The sequence below is a fragment of the Bos grunniens genome, chromosome 26 (assembly GCF_055505025.1).
Source record: "Bos grunniens cultivar Pamir isolate PY7600 chromosome 26, Bosgru_T2T1.0, whole genome shotgun sequence".
Lineage (NCBI taxonomy): Eukaryota > Metazoa > Chordata > Mammalia > Artiodactyla > Bovidae > Bos > Bos grunniens.
The window spans coordinates 16,082,524-16,104,679 of record NC_141190.1 but is presented as its reverse complement, the minus strand read 5'-3'; the positions used below and the strand labels follow the sequence as shown (position 1 = coordinate 16,104,679).

Below are 22,156 nucleotides of genomic sequence, written 5' to 3'. Positions count from 1 at the left end.
CGCCCATGGGATTTTCCAGGCAACAGTACTGGAGTGGGGTGCCATTGCCTTCTCCGATTCAGACTGCCTACAAAGACCCAAATATATGCTATATACAAAAAAAAAAAAACCACTTTAAATATGAAGATGGAAAAAAAGCAAATGAACAGAACAATTAACATGTAAACACAAATTGAAAGCAAGCTGTAGTGGATAAATTAGACAAAAACTTCATAATAAGAACCATTACCGGGGCAAAAAAGACATTACATTAATGGTAAAGAGGTCAATTCACCAAAAAGACATAAAAACAAAGCTTCAAAACACAAACAGAAGAAAAAAGAGCATAAGGAGAGAAATAGTCAAGTAGATTATGGTGGATATTTCATTATTCCTCTCTCACTAATTTCACAGAACAAAAAATCAGGAAAATTATACAACACTTAAATAATACTATCATCTATGACCCAACTGACATTTATAAAACACTGACCTAACATCAGCAGAATACATACATTCTTTTCCAGTGCCCAAGGAATATTCTCTAAAACATGCTATATCTGGGAAATAAAACAACTTTCAAATATTGAAAAAGACTGAAATTGCATAATGTATATTGCAGGAGCATAATGGAGTAAAATTAGAAGTTATTTACAAAAACCTATCTGGGAAAATTCTAAAATATTTGAAAGTTAAAACACCACACTTCTAAATAATCATGAACAAAACATTTTCAATTGAGTGAAAATGAAAATTCTGATACTTGTTAAACACAGTAAAAGCACAGTTAGGCGAAAATGTACAGCTTAATACATATATTAAAAAGATAAAAGGTCTAAAATCAATGATCCACTTTAAAAAATTAGAAAAATCCAAAGCAAGAGGAAAGCAATAACAAAGAGTAAAAATAAGTGAGACAGAAATAGAGAGAGAGGTAAACATCAATGAAACAAAAGGGGTATATTTTTAAAAGGTCAATAAAACTGATAAACTTCTGGTAATATTGATCAATAAAAAAAGAAGACACAAATTACTAATTTCAGGAATGTGTGAGAGATCATCTCTACGTTTATGACATAACAATTAGATATTAAAAGGATAAGAGAATATTATTAACAATTTTATTCCAATAAATCCTACAGCAGAGATGAAACATAAAAATCTCTTGAAAGATACAAGTTAACCAAAACTGACTCAAGAAAAAAATAGAAAACAACATACCTCATATCAATTAAAATTTAACTTTATAATTAAAAAGCTATTCAACAATACAGTAAGTCCCCTACACGTGAACAACTTCTATTCTGAGTGTGTTCATAAGTCCAACTTGTAAGTCCAACAAAGTTAGCCTAGGTACCCAACTAACACAAATGGCTATATCTTACTGTACTGTAATAGTTTTATAATACTTTTCACACAAATAATACATAAAAAAAACAAACAAATACAAAAAACCACAACATTTTTAACCCTACAGTACAGTACCTTGAAAAGCACAGTATTACAGTAGAGTAGTTGGCATACAGGGGCTGGCACTGAGTGAGTAGGCAAGAAGACTGAGGACAAACTGCAATTTCACTCATGCCTGATGTTAACAGAACACACTTTCACATTTTTGAAAGTGTGCAACTTAAAGGTTCACATGTAATGTACTTACTGTAACAACAACAAAAATCCCAGTATACTTCGTTTATGTCAGTAATTCTCAATTGGGGTTGACTTTGGCCCTAGGGTATGGTTGACAACATTAAGAGACATTTTTGGTTGCCAAAACTGTGAGGGGATGCTACTGGCATCTCCTGGGTAGAGGCCAAAGACGCTGCTAATTCTTCACTGCAAAGGAGGGGTCCCCAAGGACAAAAATGACAAGGCCTAAAATGTCAATGGTGCTAAAGTTGAGAGACCTTGCCTTAGATAATCTCACTGCCAAGTTCCACCAAACATTTAATGAAGAAAAAATATTAATTCTACACAAATTCTTTTAGAATAGAGACAGGGAAGAAACAGCTCAATTCATTCAATGATTCCAGCATTATCCCAATACCAAAATCAGACAAAAATAGTAAAAGAAAATTATACACCAATATCTCAAATTAAAATAGAAGCAAAAATTCTTAACAAAATATTAGTATTTCAACATTTTCTGCTCCAGCATGTAAGAAGCTTAAAAGTTGCCTACCCATTCTAGTAAGTTAAAAGCTGAACAAATAAAAAAAATCAACAACTCTTCTTAAATTCCTCAGAGAAATGAGGTCAAAAGGCAAACTGCTGCCACAAAATTAGAGAAATAGGTAGATAGATGTCGAGGATCACAATTTACCAGGGTAGAAACTCCTAAAGAAACCTCTGTGGGAACCAAGCCAGGGTAGGAAAACCTGAACTGTAACTGACAAATTGCTAGAGGCTCAATGCAGACATGTCTGAAAGCTAAGACTCCGAGAGATCCCAGCCCCACATACTTCAGCAAGTTTTACCTCCAGGAACTCTATCAGATCCTCACAGTGATCGTCAGAGAAAAACGCCCTTGTGCTTGCAGCAGTAGGAGGGGAAAGGAACTATTTTGAAATATATTAGAGCAATCTGTTCTTAACAAAGCTTGCTCTCAGGAAAAACTATTTCACCAGAGCCTATTGCAGTCTTATCAGAGCCTAACCTATCTGGGGAAAGGAACATGTCCAGCTCCAGCCCACCTCTCCCACCTAAGGTGGTAGAGGGACTGAGAAGTGCCTGTGCACTGGTGAAGTGCAGTCTGAAGGCACAGGATCACCAAAAGACTGAGAACTAATCACAGGAGTATGTAACCCTTTCCCTCCTCCCACACCTAACCACTACATTAATCGGGTCTATTTACTAAAGTTCCTTTTACTCAGCCCACCATATCCACTCTTCAACAAAAAATTATAAGTCATACTAAAAAGCAAAAAACACAGTTCAAGGAGATTGAACACATCAGAACCATAGTCTATATGGTAATAATGTTGGACTTATAAACAAGGAATTTTTGAATACTATTAGTGTGCTAAGAGCTTTAATGGGAAAGGTAGACAACATGCAACAATTGATGAATAATGGAAGCAGAGAAATGGAAATTCTAAGAAAGAATGAAAAAGAAATGCTAGTGATTAAAAAAAAATAATAATAACTAAAAGAGAAACACCTCTGATGGAGTAGAGGCAAACAGTTGAGGAAAGAAACCTTGAACTAGAGGATCCCTCATTCAGTTCAGTTCAGTCGCTCAGTCGTGTCCGACTCGCAACCCCATGAATCTCAGCACGCCAGGCCTCCCGGTCCATCACCAACTCCCGGAGTTCACTGAGACTCACGTCCATTGAGTCAGTGATGCCATCCAGCCATCTCATCCTCTGTCGTCCCCTTCTCCTCCTGCCCCCAATCCCTCCCAGCATCAGTCTTTCCCAATGAGTCAGCTCTTCACATGAGGTGGCCAAAGTACTGGAGTTTCAGCTTTAGCATCATTTCTTCCAAAGAAATCTCAGGGCTGATCTCCTTCAGAATGGACCGGTTGGAACTCCTTGCAGTCCAAGGGACTCTCAAGAGTCTTCTCCAACACCACAGCTCAAAAGCATCAATTCTTCAGCACTCAGCCTTCTTCCCAGTCCAACTCTCACATCCATACATGACCACAGGAAAAACCATAGCCTTGACTAGATGGACCTTTGTTGGCAAAGTAATGTCTTTGCTTTTCAATATGCTATCTAGGTTGGTCATAACTTACCTTCCAAGGAGTAAACGCCTTTTAATTTCATGGCTGCAGTCACCATCTGCAGTGATTTTGGAGCCCAGAAAAATAAAGTCTGACACTGTTTCCACTGTTTCCCCATCTATTTCCCATGAAGTGATGGGAACGGATGCCATGATCTTCGTTTTCTGAATGTTGAGCTTTAAGCTAACTTTTTTTTTTTATTTTATTTTATTTTTAAACTTTACAATATTGTATTGGTTTTGCCAAACATCGAAATGAATCCGCCACAGGTATACATGTGTTCCCCATCCTGAACCCTCCTCCATCCTCCCTCCCCATACCATCCCTCTGGGTCGTCCCAGTGCACCAGCCCCAAGCATCCAGTATCGTGCATCGAACCTGGACTGGCGACTCGTTTCATATATGATATTATACATATTTCAATGCCATTCTCCCAAATCATCCCACCCTCTCCCTCTCCCACAGAGTCCAAAAGACTGTTCTATACATCAGTGTCTCTTTTGCTGTCTCGTATACAGGGTTATTGTTACCATCTTTCTAAATTCCATATATATTAGTATACTGTATTGGTGTTTTTCTTTCTGGCTTACTTCACTCTGTATAATAGGCTCCAGTTTCATCCACCTCATTAGAACTGATTCAAATGTATTCTTTTTAATGGCTGAGTAATACTCCATTGTGTATATGTACCACAGCTTTCTTATTCATTCATCTGCTGATGGACATCTAGGTTGCTTCCATGTCCTGGCTATTATAAACAGTACTGCGATGAACATTGGGGTACACGTGTCTCTTTCAATTCTTTAAGCCAACTTTTTCACTCTCCACTTTCACTTTCATCAAGCGATTTTTTAGTTCCTCTTCACTTTCTGCCATAAGGGTGGTGTCATCTGCATATCTGAGGTTATTGATATTTCTCCCAGCAATCTTGATTCCAGCTTGTGCTTCCTCCAGTCCAGCGTTTCTCATGATGTACTCTGCATATAAGTTAAATAAGCAGGGTGACAATATATAGCCTTGACATACTCCTTTTCTTATTTGGAACCAGTCTGTTGTTCCATGTCCAGTTCTAACTGTTGCTTCCTGACCTGCATATAGCTTTCTCAAGAGGCAGATCAGGTGGTCTGGTATTCCCATCTCTTTCAGAATTTTCCACAGTTTATTGTGATCCCTCATTGGATCCTTTTATTGGATCCCTCATTGGAAACCTCCAAAACTGAAAAAGAGAACAAAGACTGAGAAACAGAGAACAGAATATCCAAGTACTGTGGGACAACTACACAAGATGTAATATACGTGTAATGGGACTACCAAAAGAAGAGAGAGAAAATGGAACAGAAGCAATATTTGAAGGAACGATAACCAGGAATTTCTATAAATTAATGTCTACACCAAACTACAGATCAGAAAGCTCAGAACACAAAGTCGTATAGATGCCCAAATAACTACACCTAGGCAAATCATATTTAAATTGCAGAAAGTGTGTTAGTGTGACAATCGCTCAGTCGTATCTGACTGTACACGACCCCAGGGACTCCTCTGTCCATTGGATTTCCCAGGCAAGAATACTGGAGTGTGTGGCCAACTGCAGAAAATCAAAGATTTTAAAAAATCTTGAAAGAAGCCAGAGGTGAAAAAACCTCTCTACACAAAAGCAAAGATAACAATTTACAGAGAATCTCTGCACCCTATGAAATTAGTCTTCAAAAACAAAGAAGAAAAAGACTCTTCCAAGCTAACAAAAATTGAGAGAATTTGTTGCCAACAGATATCTGCCTTGCAAGAAATGTTGAGAGAAGCTCTTCAGAGAGAGGGAAAGGGACACCTCAGAAATTTTTATCTACATAAAAAAAACAGTATCAGAAAGAAATACATGAAAGTAAAATAAAAATTCTCTTTTTACTAGCCTTAACTGGTCCAACAGATAACAGCTTGTTCCAAATAATGATACATTCAGTTACATATGGTTGTGTGTATGTGTATGTGAGCATGCTCATGTGTAAATGAAATGAATGACAGCAAACATACAAATGATGGAAGGAAGCAATTAGGAATATTTTGATGTTATGAAGCACTTGCAGCACTTGTGAAGTGGTAAACATTATTTTTAAATGGGTTTATATTAGATGTAAATGCATATTGCAAGCTCTAGGATAAAGGGGGGAAGGAAGGGAGAGAGGGAGAGAGAAAGCCGATACAAACTACAAATATCATAAATGAAAGAGGGGTATCACTACAGATTTGATGTATGTTAAAGAAAGCTGAGCGCTGAAGAATTGATGCTTTTGAACTGTGGTGTTGGAGAAGACTCTTGAGAGTCCCTTCGGCTGCAAGGAGATCCAATCAGTCCATTCTGAAGGAGATCAGCCCTGGGTGTTCATTGGAAGGACTGATGCTAAAGCTGAAACTCCAATACTTTGGCCACCTCATGCGAAGAGTTGACTCATTTGAAAAGACTCTGATGCTGGGAGGGATTAGGGGCAGGAGGAGAAGGGGATGACAGAGGATGAGATGGCTGGATGGTATCACCGACTCGATGGACATGAGTTTGAGTGAACTCCTGGAGCTGTTGATGGACAGGGAGGCCTGGAGTGCTGAGATTCATTGGGTCGCAAAAAGTCTGACACGACTGAGTGACTGAACTGAACTGAAAGAAATATTAACAATTATATGCCCATAAATTTGATAACTTAGATGAAATGGATAAATTTCTTAAAGACATAATCTGTTAAAACTCACAGAAGAAAGGGATGATCTGAACAGTCCTGCTATCTATTTAAAAAATTCAATCAACAATTATACCCTCAAAAAAGCTGGGAAAAATGAAAAGAAAAGTAAGGGAGAAAGGGAAGGAGTGAAGGAGGGAAAGAAGGAAGGACAAAGAGAACTGCATTGATAATCACTTTCCAAAAGAGACAGCTCCTGGCTCAGATGAGTTCATGGGCAGATTTTAAGAAACATTTAAGGAACAAATTATATCAATTCCCTATGATCTCTTCCTCGGAGAAGGCAATGGCAACCCACTCCAGTACTCTTACTGGAAAACCCCATGGACAGAGGAGCCTGGTAGGCTGAAGTCCATGAGGTCACTTAGACTTAAGACACGACTGAGCGGCTTTACTTTCACTTTTCACATTCATGCATTGGAGAAGGAAATGGCAACCCACTCCAGTGTTCTTGCCTGGAGAATCCCAGGGACAGGGGAGCCTGGTGGGCTGCTGTCTATGGGGTAGCACAGAGTCGAACACGACTGAAGCGACTTAGCAAGCAATGATCTCTTCCAGAATATAGAAGCAAAGAGAATACTTCCTAATGTAATCAATGAGGCCAGCATTACCCTAATATTAAAACAGGCAAAGACATTAAAAGAAAACCCTGATCAATACATCTCAGAAACACAGATGCAAACATCCTCAATGAAATATTAGTAAATCGAATCAAATAATGTATAAAAAGGATTATATGCCAAGATCAAGTGGGAAAATTCAAGTCATTCATAACAAAAATTCTCATTAAAGTAGGAATAAAAGGGTCATTCCTTTCTTGATAAAGAACATCTACAAAACAACCCAAAGCTGATACTATATCTAATGGTGAGAAACTAAGTTTTCCCACTAAGAACAAGGCAAGGGCTGTCCCCTCCCACCACTGCTTGTCAACATTGTGAAAAGTCTTAGCTAATGCAACAAGACAAGGAAATACAAGGTATAATGATTAGAAAAGAAACAATAAAACTGCTTTTGCTTGCAGATGCCATGATCTAGTCTATATACAAAATCTGAAAGAACAGTTAAAAAAAAAAAGTTTATATGTATAGGCAAAAGACCCAGAATACCAAACTCAATATCGAAGAAGAAGAAAGCTGGAGGACAAACATTACCTGACTTCAGGACTTAATATAAAACTACAGTAATCAATACAATGCAGCATTGACAAAGGACTAGACAATGGAACAGAATAGACAGTCGAAAACAATTCCACATAAACACAATCAACTAATAATTCATGAAAAAAAATTGAGAAGCAGGACTTGATAAAAATTAAAAACCTCTGCTCTGTGAAAGACACTGTCAAGAGAATGAGAAGACATAGACTGGGAGGAAATCCTTGTAAAAGATACATCAGATGAAGGACTGCCATACAAAATACATAAAGAACTCTTAAAATTCTACTGAGTTCTGTTTTTATTATTATAAGAAAATGAGCAATCCAATCAAAAATGATCAGAAAAGACACCTCACTAAATAAGATATGCAGATAACAAGTAATATATTCTAATTTATATGTCAATTGCTAATTTAACAATCAGATACTACTACACACCTATTAGAATGGTCAAAATTCAAAACACTGATACCACCAAATACTGGTGAGGATGTGGAAAGAAAGAAATGCTCATTCACTGCTTGGTAGGAATGCAAAATGGTACAGTTACTTTGGAAGACAATTTGGCTGTTGCTTATAAAACTAAAATACCGTATGATTCAGCAACCAGGCTCCTTGGTATTCACCCAAAAGAAATGAAAACTTACACCCACAAAAATACTTAACACATAGATGTTTATAGCAGCTTTATTCACTATTGCTAAAACTTGGAAGCAAACAAGATGTACTTCAAATTGCTTTCTACATATAATATTTCAAATATTACATCCAGCACCCAAGCAAAGGTAACAAAGCACACACAGAAATAAAATAGCATCCACTAACAAAAACTAGCAGAGTCAATATTCAATATAAGCAGACCTATAGAATTTCCAGACATTGAAATTATCAGACACAGGCTATGAAAAACTATACTTACTATGTTTAAGGAGATAAAGGCCAAGCTTGAAATTTCAGCAGGGAACTGTAAACTGCAAAAAGTGATATAGCAGATTTGAAAAAGAAACAACTAGAAACACAAGAATTGAAAAACACAAAATTGACATTAAGAACTCAAAGTATGGGGTTGAGGAAACTGTATTTTTAACTCATTCCCTAGGTAATCCACTGTGTTTGAGAATAGAATCATAGACTACTACAACAAATCTCAAAGTCCTTTGCAATCTCACTCTTTTCTAGTTTCTATAAAGCCTCCAGAATTTTTCTAATATATGAATTTGATGTCTCAGCACTGAAAGTATTTTGGTTAAGTCCAGCTTTCTAACCTGTGGCTAATGACCTTCACCTCTTCCCTGCTCAGTCGCTCAGCGGTGTCCAACTCTTTGCAACCACATGGACTGTAGCCCACCAGGCTTCTCTTTCCATAGGATTTTCCAGGCAAGAATACTGGAGTGGGTTGCCATTTCCTTCTCCAGGGGATCCTCCTCACCCAAGGATTGAACCTGGGGCTCCTGCATTGAAGGTAGATTCTTTCTGAGCTAATACTGAGTGCATTCCTGCTTGCTCATTCAATTTTCTCTATCTGGAACAGCTTTCCTCATCTTGTCTACCTAGTGAACTCCTACGAGTATATTTCAGAACACAAACTGCATGTAATCCTGAGTAGAATTAATCCCTCTTTCATCTCTACTCCCGTACTTTGTTCACAACTACAGCACTCACTATACTATATGATAACCATATATGAATCTTTTCCCTCCTTCCCACAGTTATACTAGAATAACAGAAAAGCTAGGACTCATATTAATCTATTTCTCAAGAACCTAAACCATGCCTATTTTATCGTACAGTCAATGTCTGTTGAATAAATTACACATTCATTAAAATGAAAGCCAGACAAACTTAGAGAAGAATCTAGGATCAATTAAAGAATTTTGTCCTTCAAATTCTACAAGAGAAAAGATTTAGAGCTTGCTAATATGAAGTCACACAATAAGCTGGTCACAGAATGGTATCCTACAACATTTTGATGTCTTAGGCTCTATATCTAAAGGACCCACCAGAAAAAGAATGTACTAGGAGAGGGATATGAGAAAAGATAAGTCTATGGGTTCAAAGGGAGGGTGGCAGGAGTCTTTGGCCAACTTCTTGAAGTAAAATACGGGGTCTGGGGAAAAGGAAGAATGAAATAGGAGCTTCTCCTTTAAAGACAATGTGAAAGCCAAAATAAGCTTGATGCATATACACTGACTTGACTTTTGAGTTTCAGCGTACAGTGAGAACACTACTCCTAAAGGGGTTAGTGTTAAATCTGTGTCAGTAAGCAAACCCTCATGTTTCTATATTATGGTAGCCATTTATAGACAGCCAGAATAATGTTTCAGAAATGGAAGAAACTCCCCACGTGGACATCTCTATCACCTTAAGAACATGTCTACCCAAGATAAAGACAATTTTATACAATTTGATCCAAAAGCCAGGGAAATCATCATGCTTGTAGTAGAGGGGATAGCCAATTAGGATACCTTTACTGATTGATTCTAGGATCTGTGAATTAGAAGAAATAAAATGCATCCTATAATTCAAGTTTAACTGAAACCTAGGGCAAAGCATTTCATCATCCTCTGGCATACAGCAGTGTCTTAATAAACTTCATTTTGGTAAAGCTATTAACACAATTTTGTTTAGTGTAATCTGAAGCCTAACATAATTATAAGTCTGACATCATGACAGAAGGAATATAACTTCTACTTTGATGCTCGAATTATATGTTTGGAATCAAATAACAAGAGTATTTTCAAATTGCAACTCTTTTCCAAGTCTCCGTCTTTAACAATTAAAAAAAAAATAATTCCCCCAAATTCTGCCCTGTTCAACTTATGAGAACTTATTATTATTATTCTTTCCATTTCTTTAACTAATTTAACCTTCTTTCTTAAGGTTCATACTTCTCCCCTCTCCCAGGAGCACAGGCCCAGAGCTGGTACAAAGTCCTCTCTCAATCTTCAGGCCACAGAAATCAACATTTATGAAATCAAACTTATTCATACATAGGAAAGACACAGCAATTTATCATTAACTATAAATAAGGAACACATGTGTGGCTAGAAAGGTAATTATTCACTTCCTTTACAAGGTGACAATACATTAGGTAAACAAAGATGAAGGAACATGCAAGTGTGTAACAGTTTTAAGGACTTATCAAAAACAAATTCTGAACACAGTTCAGACCCTAAACAATTTAACAACAATCAAGTGGTTCATTTACTGCAGTGCTCACTCAAACTTTATACTGAAGGTATCTATATTTAAGCATAACTAAAATCAACAAATTTTTCAAGTATCCTAACTACATAAACCAATAATGTTAGTAACCAGAAAACTATGCTCTACCCTTACAAAGTGTAACATAATTAGTGCTCATAAAGTATGTGTATTCTAGTCCTTTCCACAATGCTACTTACTGTTCCTAAAGTCAAAAGCTTAATTGAGGAGAATGACCTATTCTCCTTTATTTTTTCTTCTATTTTTTGGTCACACTGCACAGCATGTGGGATCTTAATTCCCCGACCAGGGGACAAACAGGCGTTCCTTGCAATGGAAGTGAGGCGTCTTAACCACTGGACTGCCAGGTAAGTCCATGACCTATTCTATTTTAGACAATTTGAAATGCTCAGATTAAGAAACTGAGTCTTAAAACTTTTTTCCTTGCCTGTCAAAAGATAGCTGAAAGTGATTCAAACACTCAACTAAAACACCACTCAGAAAAAGACATGAGTGATGAAAAACATGAAACATCATCTAAGTACTATAATCTCACCTATTCATAATGAAAAAGATGCCAATATAAAAATAGTGCCAAGCAAAAAATTACTTTCTACTGAAAGACTGGGTTTGACATAGACTATGTTCGATCTAGTATGCAATCATGTTACAGTTACACATAACATGGAGCATTTGAAATAATTCTCACTTGCAGTTTGGGGGTCATAAGACAAACTCTGTAGCTGTATTCCAACTTCAGCCTATTAATTTAGAAAAACCAAAAACTTAGGTCAATTGAACTACAATATAACTGAAATACTATTTATAATTAATAGATGCGATTTTTAACATGGCTCACCAACTGGTTCAGATGGCCACAAGCAGGAATTTCATACCTGCAAGAGAACACATGTGATAATCCTCATAAAATAATATTATGAATATTCATATGATTTGGGGACTGATTGTCAAGTTAAATGCCAAACTTGAGTCAGTCTGACTTTGCTATTATCCTAAAATTATTTTTATACTTCTTTACTATTAACATGTAAAGTACTAAATTGATCAAACTTTTAATAACTTTTTAAAAATAGTTAACCTATAAGTATCTTTCACTTTTGAACTTCATGTATCTCTGAAAAACTATAGATACAAAACACTTAAAAGAAGGCAAAAAGTTTTATATACAGTAACATTTTGTTCTTAGGGGAAAAAATAACATAGAATGTAAAAGTATATACACATGAAAATAACTGTGTTTTCTACACAAAAATTTAATTTTAAAAGGCCTAAAACTGTGAAGGGAAATGTAAAATGAGATATACCTTCCTATAATGTTTTATATTTTATAGAGAATATAATCATGTGCTATTTGTGCAATTAACAATTAATAGAGAAAAAGGTTGCAATTCAAAGTAGTTTAGTTAAATTTATAATCTTATAAGTGTCTTTCCATTAGAAAAAAATTCTAGTCCCCAAACATATACTCATCCTTAAGAATATGGCAACTCCTTTCTGGGTATCTGCTTAATGAAATAATTATCCTATAAAATACTACTACCACTCTAATATTCTAACAGATTTTACAGTTTTGCCCTTCTTGAAGCAAGTGATGCATCTTAAGAAAGATCAAAGGAATCTATTTTTTCCTTAGTACTTCTAGCACTGCCTCACTTTTTCAGACAGTTTTACAGTGGAATACTAGCTACCTTCATTTTCTATAGCCGTAACAGCTTAAAACCTTATCCTAAAACATGACAGATGTGTCTGAACACTCTTCATGGTTTTACTCTTACATTATTTTAAATTCTGATTCTAAACACAAAACACATTTTACATGTGAACATAGTCAAAGATCTCAAATGTAGTTTTATACTGATAATGTTTTACAGAGTTTAGAAATTAGGACTGTAAAACAAACTTTTCAAGTGGAAACAGAAAGTTGTAGCTTTTCCATTACTAATAAAAGAAAATCATGCCCACGTTTAAAATGACAATTGCAGGAAAGAGAATAGCAAAATGAGACAAATAGGGGGTGGGGTATAGGACACAAACTGTAGTAAAAGAGAAAGCAGAAACATTCCATCACATGGTGAAACAGATACATTTTTGAGGGTGGAAAACAGTCAGAGGAACAATGACTTTGCTATCCATCACGGCTCCCAGAAAACAAACAGAAGCATGAAAAAGGCACCAAAATACACACTAGTCCCTACACACACCAGAACACTCAAAAATTAAAAGCAGCAGCTGAGAGAAATCAACATGTAACCAATAATCAACATGTAACCATGTAATCAATAAACAGCCAGAAAGGGACTGTAGAAGATAGAAACTGCATTTCAATCCCACTCTTTCTTCCCATTTGAAAATAAGACTTGTTCTTTTCCTGACCACTCATCAAATTTTCAAACAACATATATATAAAAAGGAAAGAAAATGTGAGGCCTTGGCACTCCAAAATGAAAACAGCAGATTAAAGGCAATGGCACATCCGTAAACAGATAATTATCCACTAGTAATTAGAGACCTACCATAAGAAAATATCACAGAATGTTAGTTTACATAAAGATATTAAAGTACTATATGCACATGCATATTTCAGGTAAACTACCATAAAGTCAAGAATACAAACCTTCAATAGCAAGACCACTGTTTTTGCCTCTAGAGGGCGAACTTGGTCTTCTGAAAAACTCTAGACAAGAGAGGTTACTTTTAGACTTTACAAAAAAAAAAAAAACGAGTTAAAATTTAAGACGTCCAGATAGCAAAGATTCCCAAACTTTATTGGATTAACAGCAACCTTAGTGCCTCAGTAATTATTATTGGCACCCCCTAAACCAACAGAAATACCCAATTATTCTGTTTAATGAGTAGTATGTCCCAGTACTTAGTAGCCATTTGAAAAAATACACATAAATTAAAAGAAAGCTTTATTGCATTCTTAAATAACCACAATTAATTACTAATTGGGGCATGTGTGCCTTTTGTGCAGCGTACAATTTCACAATCTTGAAATAAGACTGGACACCATCACCTTCATTTCCTGTTCCACACTGATTTTTGCACAATATCTGATTTTTACCACAGCAAACTCAGAAAAACCAGATTCACAAAGACACAATGTCACAGAAAGTAATGTATTTCCATTTTATGTTAAAACTGTGTACTACCTCAAGCTCTCAGGCAGCACCACATCCAACAAACGGTGGAAGAGTATTACTGAGTTTGCCACGGTTCCCATCAGCATTAGCCGCTGCAGCACATGGGGGGCCCTCGGCACACAGCTTTGGAATCATAGCACTTTAGTGTTAAGTCTGAGCAGCATATAAACTAGTCCATATTTTAATTACTTGAAAATGACATTAACTATAACAAATGCTATTAAAGATATAAAAATTATGTTCTTATTTACTTGGGAAACCAGTTTTTCTTTTCAGCAATAAAAAGAACACTATTAAATCCTTATAGGAAAATATTTTCCCAATTTAAATGATGATTATTGTTTTCATGGTGATTATTTTTATAAATGCTGGATGTGCTAAATTTGATAAACTATAATTGGAAGGAGATAAATAAGACATTTATCATTCTATCTCCTTCTGAGGAGTAACTTCTCTGAACTTAAAAATGCCACAAACTGATAAAGGAGTCTCACTGTTGTCCAGTCTCACGGATCTCCTATTACTGAGAAGCACAAGCTAATAAGTCAAATAACACATGAAATTCTTAAGAACTCAAGAATATGGGTATTAAGAGAGGTAACAGAAGAACTGGCTCCTAAATTACTGGAAATAGAATATATACCCACCCATCTCACAAAGTCCTTGGTAGAAAAAATGACCAAGGAAATTTTCAACCTCAAAATATATCAGTTCACAACTACCCATCATACATAAAAGCTGTGCCACTGCAAATGCTACCATGTTCAATTAGAAGTCACAGTATGTGGTGAGAATGGTTTACTGAGAAAATTTTAAAAAAGAAAGAAAAAAGAAGACACTATCCAAGGAATAACTAGGAAAGAAAATCAATGTTCTGCTACTATAAATAATTTTCACAACCATAAAATATAATTGAAAATATACGTCATGCTTTAAAAAAAAACTTAAGATTACTACAAATATCTATAGTCACAAAATTTTGTATGTTAAAAAAAATCAATGAAAGTAGAATATGGTTATCTAGAAGAGAATCTTTGGAAAGCAAGACAAACCGCATGGCTATATTAGTACTTACCTGCTGAATGATTTTGGAAGTTTTCTGAAGATTCTCTCTGGGAGGGACTTTACCAAATAATTTCCAGCCAGGAGCACTATGTACAACTGATTTGAGTTCTTTTGTCCTTTTTGGGAAAAGGTTTCTGAAACACAGAAAAGTTACATGAATTGTGCTTCTGGTAACCAGGGAACTACTTGAAAAATGGTAGATGTAAATAAAATGTAAACATTTGCTTTGAACTAGCTACAAAGTGTACTAGAATTGACTATACATGTATTATACTTGACAGTAAAAGCCAAAAATCTGAGAACAAAAAAGTTAAAGAGAACTTGTATAAAATAGGTAAAGGATTAAGCCATACAATTTTTGTGGGAAAATACTACTTAATTATTCTCTGTAACAATTTGTTAGTGTTTGAAATAAAAGAGTATCTATTGAGCCTATTCCTATAATATATGTATATGCAAACTGTTTTTCCTAGGCAAGTATGCACAAGAAAAGCTTACTGTGAAAGGGCCAACATGTAACCTAGTAAGAAAGTTATTTCTCATTGACAGTCTAAACAAAAATCTGCATAAGGAACAAGGATTTTACTTATAATCACCATGCCCTTACCAACCAAATTAAGTATATATTGTACATGTAAACAGGAATGATATTCAAAATATGTATACATCAATATGGCATGCCAGGGTACCACAGACTAATCAGAAAGGTACAATGAATCCAACTGAATATAAACACTTCATATAAGCTGTGATATAAATATTCACTAAGAAAATTTAAAATTTTTACATACAGTCACAAAGTATTTGAAATCTCAAATAACTTGGTTTATCTATACTCAAAATACATACATACATCTGTTCTTAAAAGTACATTATTGTGATAAGAATGGGATAAATTTTTAATGCATAATGTTAAGGCTATTCTTCGAGTTTAGAAAGATATCAACGGACTCCTACAAAATATGGGTTAATCAATAATAAAGAAATACTTTCATTTTCCTGAGTGTACAGTGGAAGTGAATTGATAACTTTTGATGACAATTTAGACTAATTCCTACTTAGGATACTCTAGAAGTTTCATCTGAGACCATATATAGTTTACTCAGTTTCCTATTTCATAAAATATCTACGTTTTCAATAATGATTACATGAAGGACTGGTATATTTACAATAAAGTTTCATGCCTCAAAGGATGGCCTATTAATTTAAATACTATTTTATACCTTGTGTGCTGCTCATCAATTTATTGCCTCATAGCTCCATTATGAACCCTGCAGTATACGCTCTGTGACAACATGGAATTCCTTTGAGGATTTCTCCTTTTAAAATAAACATGAAGCTGTTACACTTTCTCAGTAGAGAGCACTGAAGGGACACAGCAGGAGAAAGGGGCTCTGGTCTCCTGTGGTTTCCAGCTGAAGCAGAGTGGGTCAGTGGTTTGGTGTGAGGATATCCAGTAGAATTCTGCTCAGTCATGTGCCCAAGTCCCTCAGCAAACTTGCAGCCTCAGCAACTCAACTGGCAGATGGCTTTCCTGTAGTCCTCTTAACATGTAAACTGGCACCCCAAAGGCTTCCTGCCAGCACTGATGCACTAATTCTCTCTGTAAGCCCCACACAGCTCACTTGTACTCCCCAGAAAGTTCTCATCAAGCTATGCTTCCCCCACAAGCCTCCATGTGGCCTGCCTACACACCTTCCAACCAAGGTTTCCCATCCAACCATGTTAAACACAGGGGAAGGACCTTTGACACCAAGGTTTATACAAAGAATTCTTGCATGAGACATCAAAAGCATGATCTATAAAAGAAACACTGATGAACCAAGCTTAAATTGAAACACTTGCACTTCAAAAGACATCACTGATGCAAAATGAAGTAGAAGGATCTAGAAATCAGTGTCTCCACCAAAGTAAAATTTGAGCCAGAAAGAGCAATTGGAATCAATCATTTTAGAATTTCAGAACCTTATCAGAAATTTATAACCACCAAGAGAGTGCATGAAAGGAGAGGCTGCTGATCTTCCTTAAGTGAAGAGCATGGGTGAACCAACTACCATCAACTGTTCCTCAGCCCTTCCCTCCTGCAGCAGTGGAGATAGCAGCTTGCTGGCTCCAGGAGGAATAGTTTCTAGAACAGGCAGCAGCAGCAGCTTCCATTGGTGGTATCTATTAGAACATTAAAAAAGGGTACATTTTTTGACCCAGATATTTAAGGAAATCTTAGTCAGGCCACCAGCTAACTGCAGGAAATAACAGAACAGAAACTTGTGACCACACACAAAAAGGATTACACACTTTGCAAAAACAGTTTGGAAATAACACAAACAGATGGCTCTAGCCTTCAATGAACAAAAATCTGCAGTCACTGAGAACTGAGAAAACAGATTTATGCGGTTTCAACATAATAATGCTCAGAATGTCCAGGTCTCAACAAGAAAAGAATTATAATACATATAAAGACACAGCAAAGTATAGACCAGTCACAGGAGAAAGAATTTGGCAAAAACTATTCCTAAGGAAGTTGAGACAATGAGATTACTAGTCAAACATGTTACATTAACTGTCATAAATATACCCAATGAGCTAACCAAAACTATGAACAAAGAATTAAAGGAAATCAAGCAAAGAACAAAGTGAGAATATCATTAGAGACATTATATATAGGAACCAAACAAATTCTGGAACTGAAAAGTAGAATACAATTTAAAATTCACTAAAATAGTTCAACATCAGATTACAGCAAGCAGAAGAAAATATCAGCATGTAACATGACAATAAGACAGTTGAACTTATTCAGTCTCAAGAGCACAAAGAAAAAAGAATGAATAAAAATGAGCAGAGCCTGAGAAATCTGTACAACCCTATGGCATATACTAGCATATATACTATAAAAGTTCCAGAATCAGAAGAGGAAAAAAAAAAAGGGAGGTGGCAGAAACAATTTTGAAGAATGGCTAAAAATTTTTCAAATATGATGGAAGACACAAACCTACACATCCAAGAAGCTCAACAAACTCCAAGCAAAATAAATTCAAGGAGATATACACAAAGATACATTATAGTCAAACTGTCAAAAGACAAAGAATTTTGCAAACATCAAGAGAGAAGCAACTATCACAAACAATCTATCTTCATAAGATTAACACCTGATTTCTCATATGACATCTTGTAGGCCATAAAGTGTCAGGCTGACATAATTTAAAGTTCTAGGGGAAAAAAAGAAAACTATCAACTGAGAATTCTATATGCAGCAAAAATCTATCCTTCAACAATACAGGAAAAATGAAGATATTTCTAGATAAACAAGTTAAGCGTGCTCATTCCTAACAGATATGCCCTACAAGAAATGTCAAGAATTCTTCAGAATGAAGTGAAAAGTAGCTTAAAACCATGAGAAAACACTGGTAAAATTATTTACACAGGTAAATGTCAAAGCCAGTATTATTGTACTTTTCTGTTTATAACTCCACATTTTTCCTATGTGATTTAAAAGGTAAATGCATAAAATAATATTTACAAATTTATGTTATTGGGCATACAACATACAAACATGTAATCTCTGACAATAACAATATAAATGAGGAGGTACAGAAATGTATATAGTTAGTTAGCACAGTATTAGTACACTAATGAAACTGGTTTATATGCTAATGAAATTAATTCGGTATAATTCAAACCAAGTTGCTTTAAGTTTATGATGTCAATTGTAATCCCCAAAGTTACCACTAGAAAATAACTTTAAAATATACATAAGAGAATCAAAATGGTACACTAAAAATTCAACTAAATACAAAAAGTAGTAAGGAGGAACTGAGGAACAAAAAATATATATAAGACATACAGAAAATAAACAGCTAAATGACAGAAATCCTTACTCATCAACAACGAATTTAAATATAAGTTGATTAAACTTTTATTAAAAGGAGAGTGACTGGCAGACTGGATTAAAAATACTATGTATGTTGTCTACCTGGGTGGCACAGTGGTGAAGAACCCGCCTGCCAATGCGGGAGATGGAAGAGACAGGGTTTGATCCCTGGGTTGGGAAGATCCACAGAAGGAGGGCACGGCGACCCACTCCAGTATTCTTATCTGGAGTATCCCATGGACAGAGAAGCCTGGTAGGCTACAGTTCATTCGGTCACAAAAAGTCAGACACAACTGAAGTGACTTAGCAGCAGGCACATGTTGTCTATAAAATATTCACTTTAGATAAAAAGATACAAAGAGGTTAAAAGTAAAAAGATGGAAAATTATATTGAAAGCAAATAGTAACCAAAAGAGAATGCCAGTGATAATATTATTGTCACATAAAATAGATGTTAAGTCAAAAAGGTTACAAGAAGCAAAAGAGAACATTATGTGTTGGGGCAAAGTTTAATCCAGCAAGAACATATAACTACTATAAACATTTTTGTTGTTGTTAAGTAGCTAAGTTGTGCCCAACCCTTTGGCGACCCCACAGACTATAACGCACCAGGCTCCTCTGTACATGAGATTTCCCAGGCAAGAATATTGAGTGGGTTGCCATTTCCTTCTCCAGGGGATCTTCCCAACACTGGGATCAAACCTCCATCTCTTGCATTAGCAGGTGAATTCTTTTACCACTGAGTCACCAGGGAAGCCCAATTATAAACATACATACACCTAACAACGGAAGAAAAATACATGAAGAAAAACTGACAATACTGAAGGAATAGGCAGTTCTACAATAACTGGAGACTTCAGTACCATAGTTTTAACAAAAAAAACAATCAGGTCAGAAAGGAAATCGAAGACTTAAACATTAAGTAAGTTAGACCTAATAGGCATATGCAGAGCATCCCACTCAACAACAGTAAGATACACATTCTTAAGGATACATGGAATATTTTCCAGAATGAACAATATGTTAATGCATAAATGCTTTAATAAGTTTTAAAAGATTAGAAACACACAAAGTATCTTTTCCAACCAGAATAAAATGAAATTATAAATCAGTAACAGGAAGAGGAACTTCTCTAGTGCTACAGTGGTTAAGAATCCATCTTGCAATGCAAGGGACACAGGTTCAATCCCTGGCTGGGAAACTAAGATCCCACATGCCATGGAGCAACTGAGCCTGAGCACCACATAACTGAGCCCTCGTGCTCTGGAGCCACTGTGCCACAACTAGAGAGTCTGTGAGCCCCAATGAAAGATCTCACATGGCACAACGGAGATCCTGTGTGCCGCAGCTGAGACCCAATGCCCACCAAATAAATAAATAAATAAATAAATGTGTCAAAGAAATATATATATATATATATATATAAATAATAGGAAGAAAACTGGAAAATTCACAAATACATGGAAACTAAACAACACAGTCTTAATAACCAATAAGTGAATAACCAACTTAATAACCAATAAGTGAATAAATTAGTCAAGAAATTATAAATTAGAAAACACTTAAGATGAACTGAAACAGAAATAGAGCATATCAAAACTTATGGTATACAACAAAGGCAATGCTAAGAGGAAAGTTTATAGCTATAAACACCTATACTTAAAAAGAACCATACCTCATATCAATAATATAACTGCACACCTGAAAAAAAAAAAAACTAGAAAAAGAAGAGCAAACTAAACCCAAAGCTAGCAGAAGGAAGAAAATAGTAAGGATTAGAGTGGATAAAATGAAAAAGAGAATTGAAAAACAATAGAAAAAAATTTTAAGCAAGTTTTGTGGAAAGATCAACAAAGTTGACAATTTCCTAGCTAGACTAAGAAAAAAGGAGAAGAGTAAAATTACAAAAAGCAGAAATGAAAGGGGGATATTACTACCAATAAGGGGGATATATGAATACTATGAACAACTGTTCACAAACAAATCAAATAAATGAAATGGAAAAATTCCTAGAAATACACACACTACCAAAACTGACTCAAGAAACAGAAAATCTATTGAGGCAATTGACTCAATAGTCAAAAACCTAACAAAGAAGAGCTGAAGAACAGATGGCTTCACTGGTGAAAAATCTAACAAATATTTAAAGAATAATACCAATCTTTCTCAAATTCTTCTAAAACAGTGAAGAGGCCCAGAGTTACTCAGTTTTCCTAGGTCTTTCCCATGTATACATATTATTAAATTTTTGCTTGATTTTCTGGAATCTAAAGCTAGAATAATATTTTATATTGGACGGGCAAAAACTAAGAAATATGATAATATCAAATGTAGAGGGAAAGGAACACTGAGGAATTTATGTTGGTGTAATCACTTGTTCCAGTTGCATACACTATACTACTGTTGAGCATTATACTTCTAGCTACATACTCCAGAGAACGTTACGGACATATGCACTAGAAGACATATAAAGAACATTCAAGGCAACATGTTCAAGAGAGCAAAAATCTTTTAACAATTCAAAGATCCACTGATAGAAGAATAGAAAACTTAAGTTATGCTAATTAGTAAATGCAATATTATTCCACCGTGAGAATGAGCCAAACATACATTCATCAACATGGATGAATCTTAAAAATAACGTTGAGTTTAAAAAGAAAGGCAAGGGGTGGGGCAAGATGCAGAGTTCACATAGTGTATCATTTTTATAAAGCTCAAAAACAATAAAAATAATAAAAAATTGGGCAAAAATAATTCCATAAAACATCAAGGAAATTCAGGATAGTTGCTACCTCTTAGGGGTGAGGAGGATAAAAAGACACTCATAAGGTAGTATATTTTCAATAGTAGTGTTGGTAATGTTCTGTTTCTGAGATTAGACAAAGGGTTTACCAATGTATACCAGGCATCATAATTCACATATCTGTTACATATGTATTTCTTTTGTATGGCTCAAAAAAAAAAAAAAAAAAAACACTAGTTTTTATTAAGCTATATAAAACTAATGTACCAACTGGAACTCCCTTGTAACTAGAGAGCACTAACTAAACCAATTAAAAGATTTCATATTCTTAATGTATCACTAAGGAGCTATAAAGTTAGCCTTTGCCTATAGTTTTAGGCATCCACTTTGGTCACAAGCTTAGACATACTTCTTTGGGCCAAAGTTGATAAACATTTCGGACTGTAAGCATTCCTCTTAGAGTCAATTTATATTCATATATAAATTTGTCTTCATCATACTGAGGTAGTTATTTAGTCAGAAGCCTT

General features: G+C 35.4%; 1 protein-coding gene across 22 annotated transcripts in view; it reads right to left on the bottom strand.

The window, feature by feature from the left end:
* Window positions 1-22,156, bottom strand: part of TBC1D12 (TBC1 domain family member 12) — a 116,776-nt gene that overhangs the window by 38,099 nt on the left and 56,521 nt on the right. For 4 of the 22 annotated variants that reach the window (XR_015155700.1, XM_086378766.1, XM_086378764.1 and 1 more), the window contains exons 2-3: window positions 15,029-15,152; window positions 13,425-13,484 (exon numbers count right to left, since the gene is read on the bottom strand). The exons of 1 other annotated variant lie outside the window; for it this stretch is intronic. Coding sequence is in view for 4 of the 21 variants with exons in the window: in XM_086378766.1 (XP_086234892.1) it covers window positions 13,425-13,484; window positions 15,029-15,152 (184 nt within the window). In the remaining 17 variants the exon portion in view is untranslated. Of the gene's footprint in view, window positions 1-8,504; window positions 8,557-11,498; window positions 11,551-11,648; window positions 11,686-13,424; window positions 13,485-15,028; window positions 15,153-22,156 lie in introns of those variants that run through there. 17 more of the 22 variants (XR_015155701.1, XM_086378767.1, XM_086378765.1 and 14 more) reach the window with 8 other exon arrangements.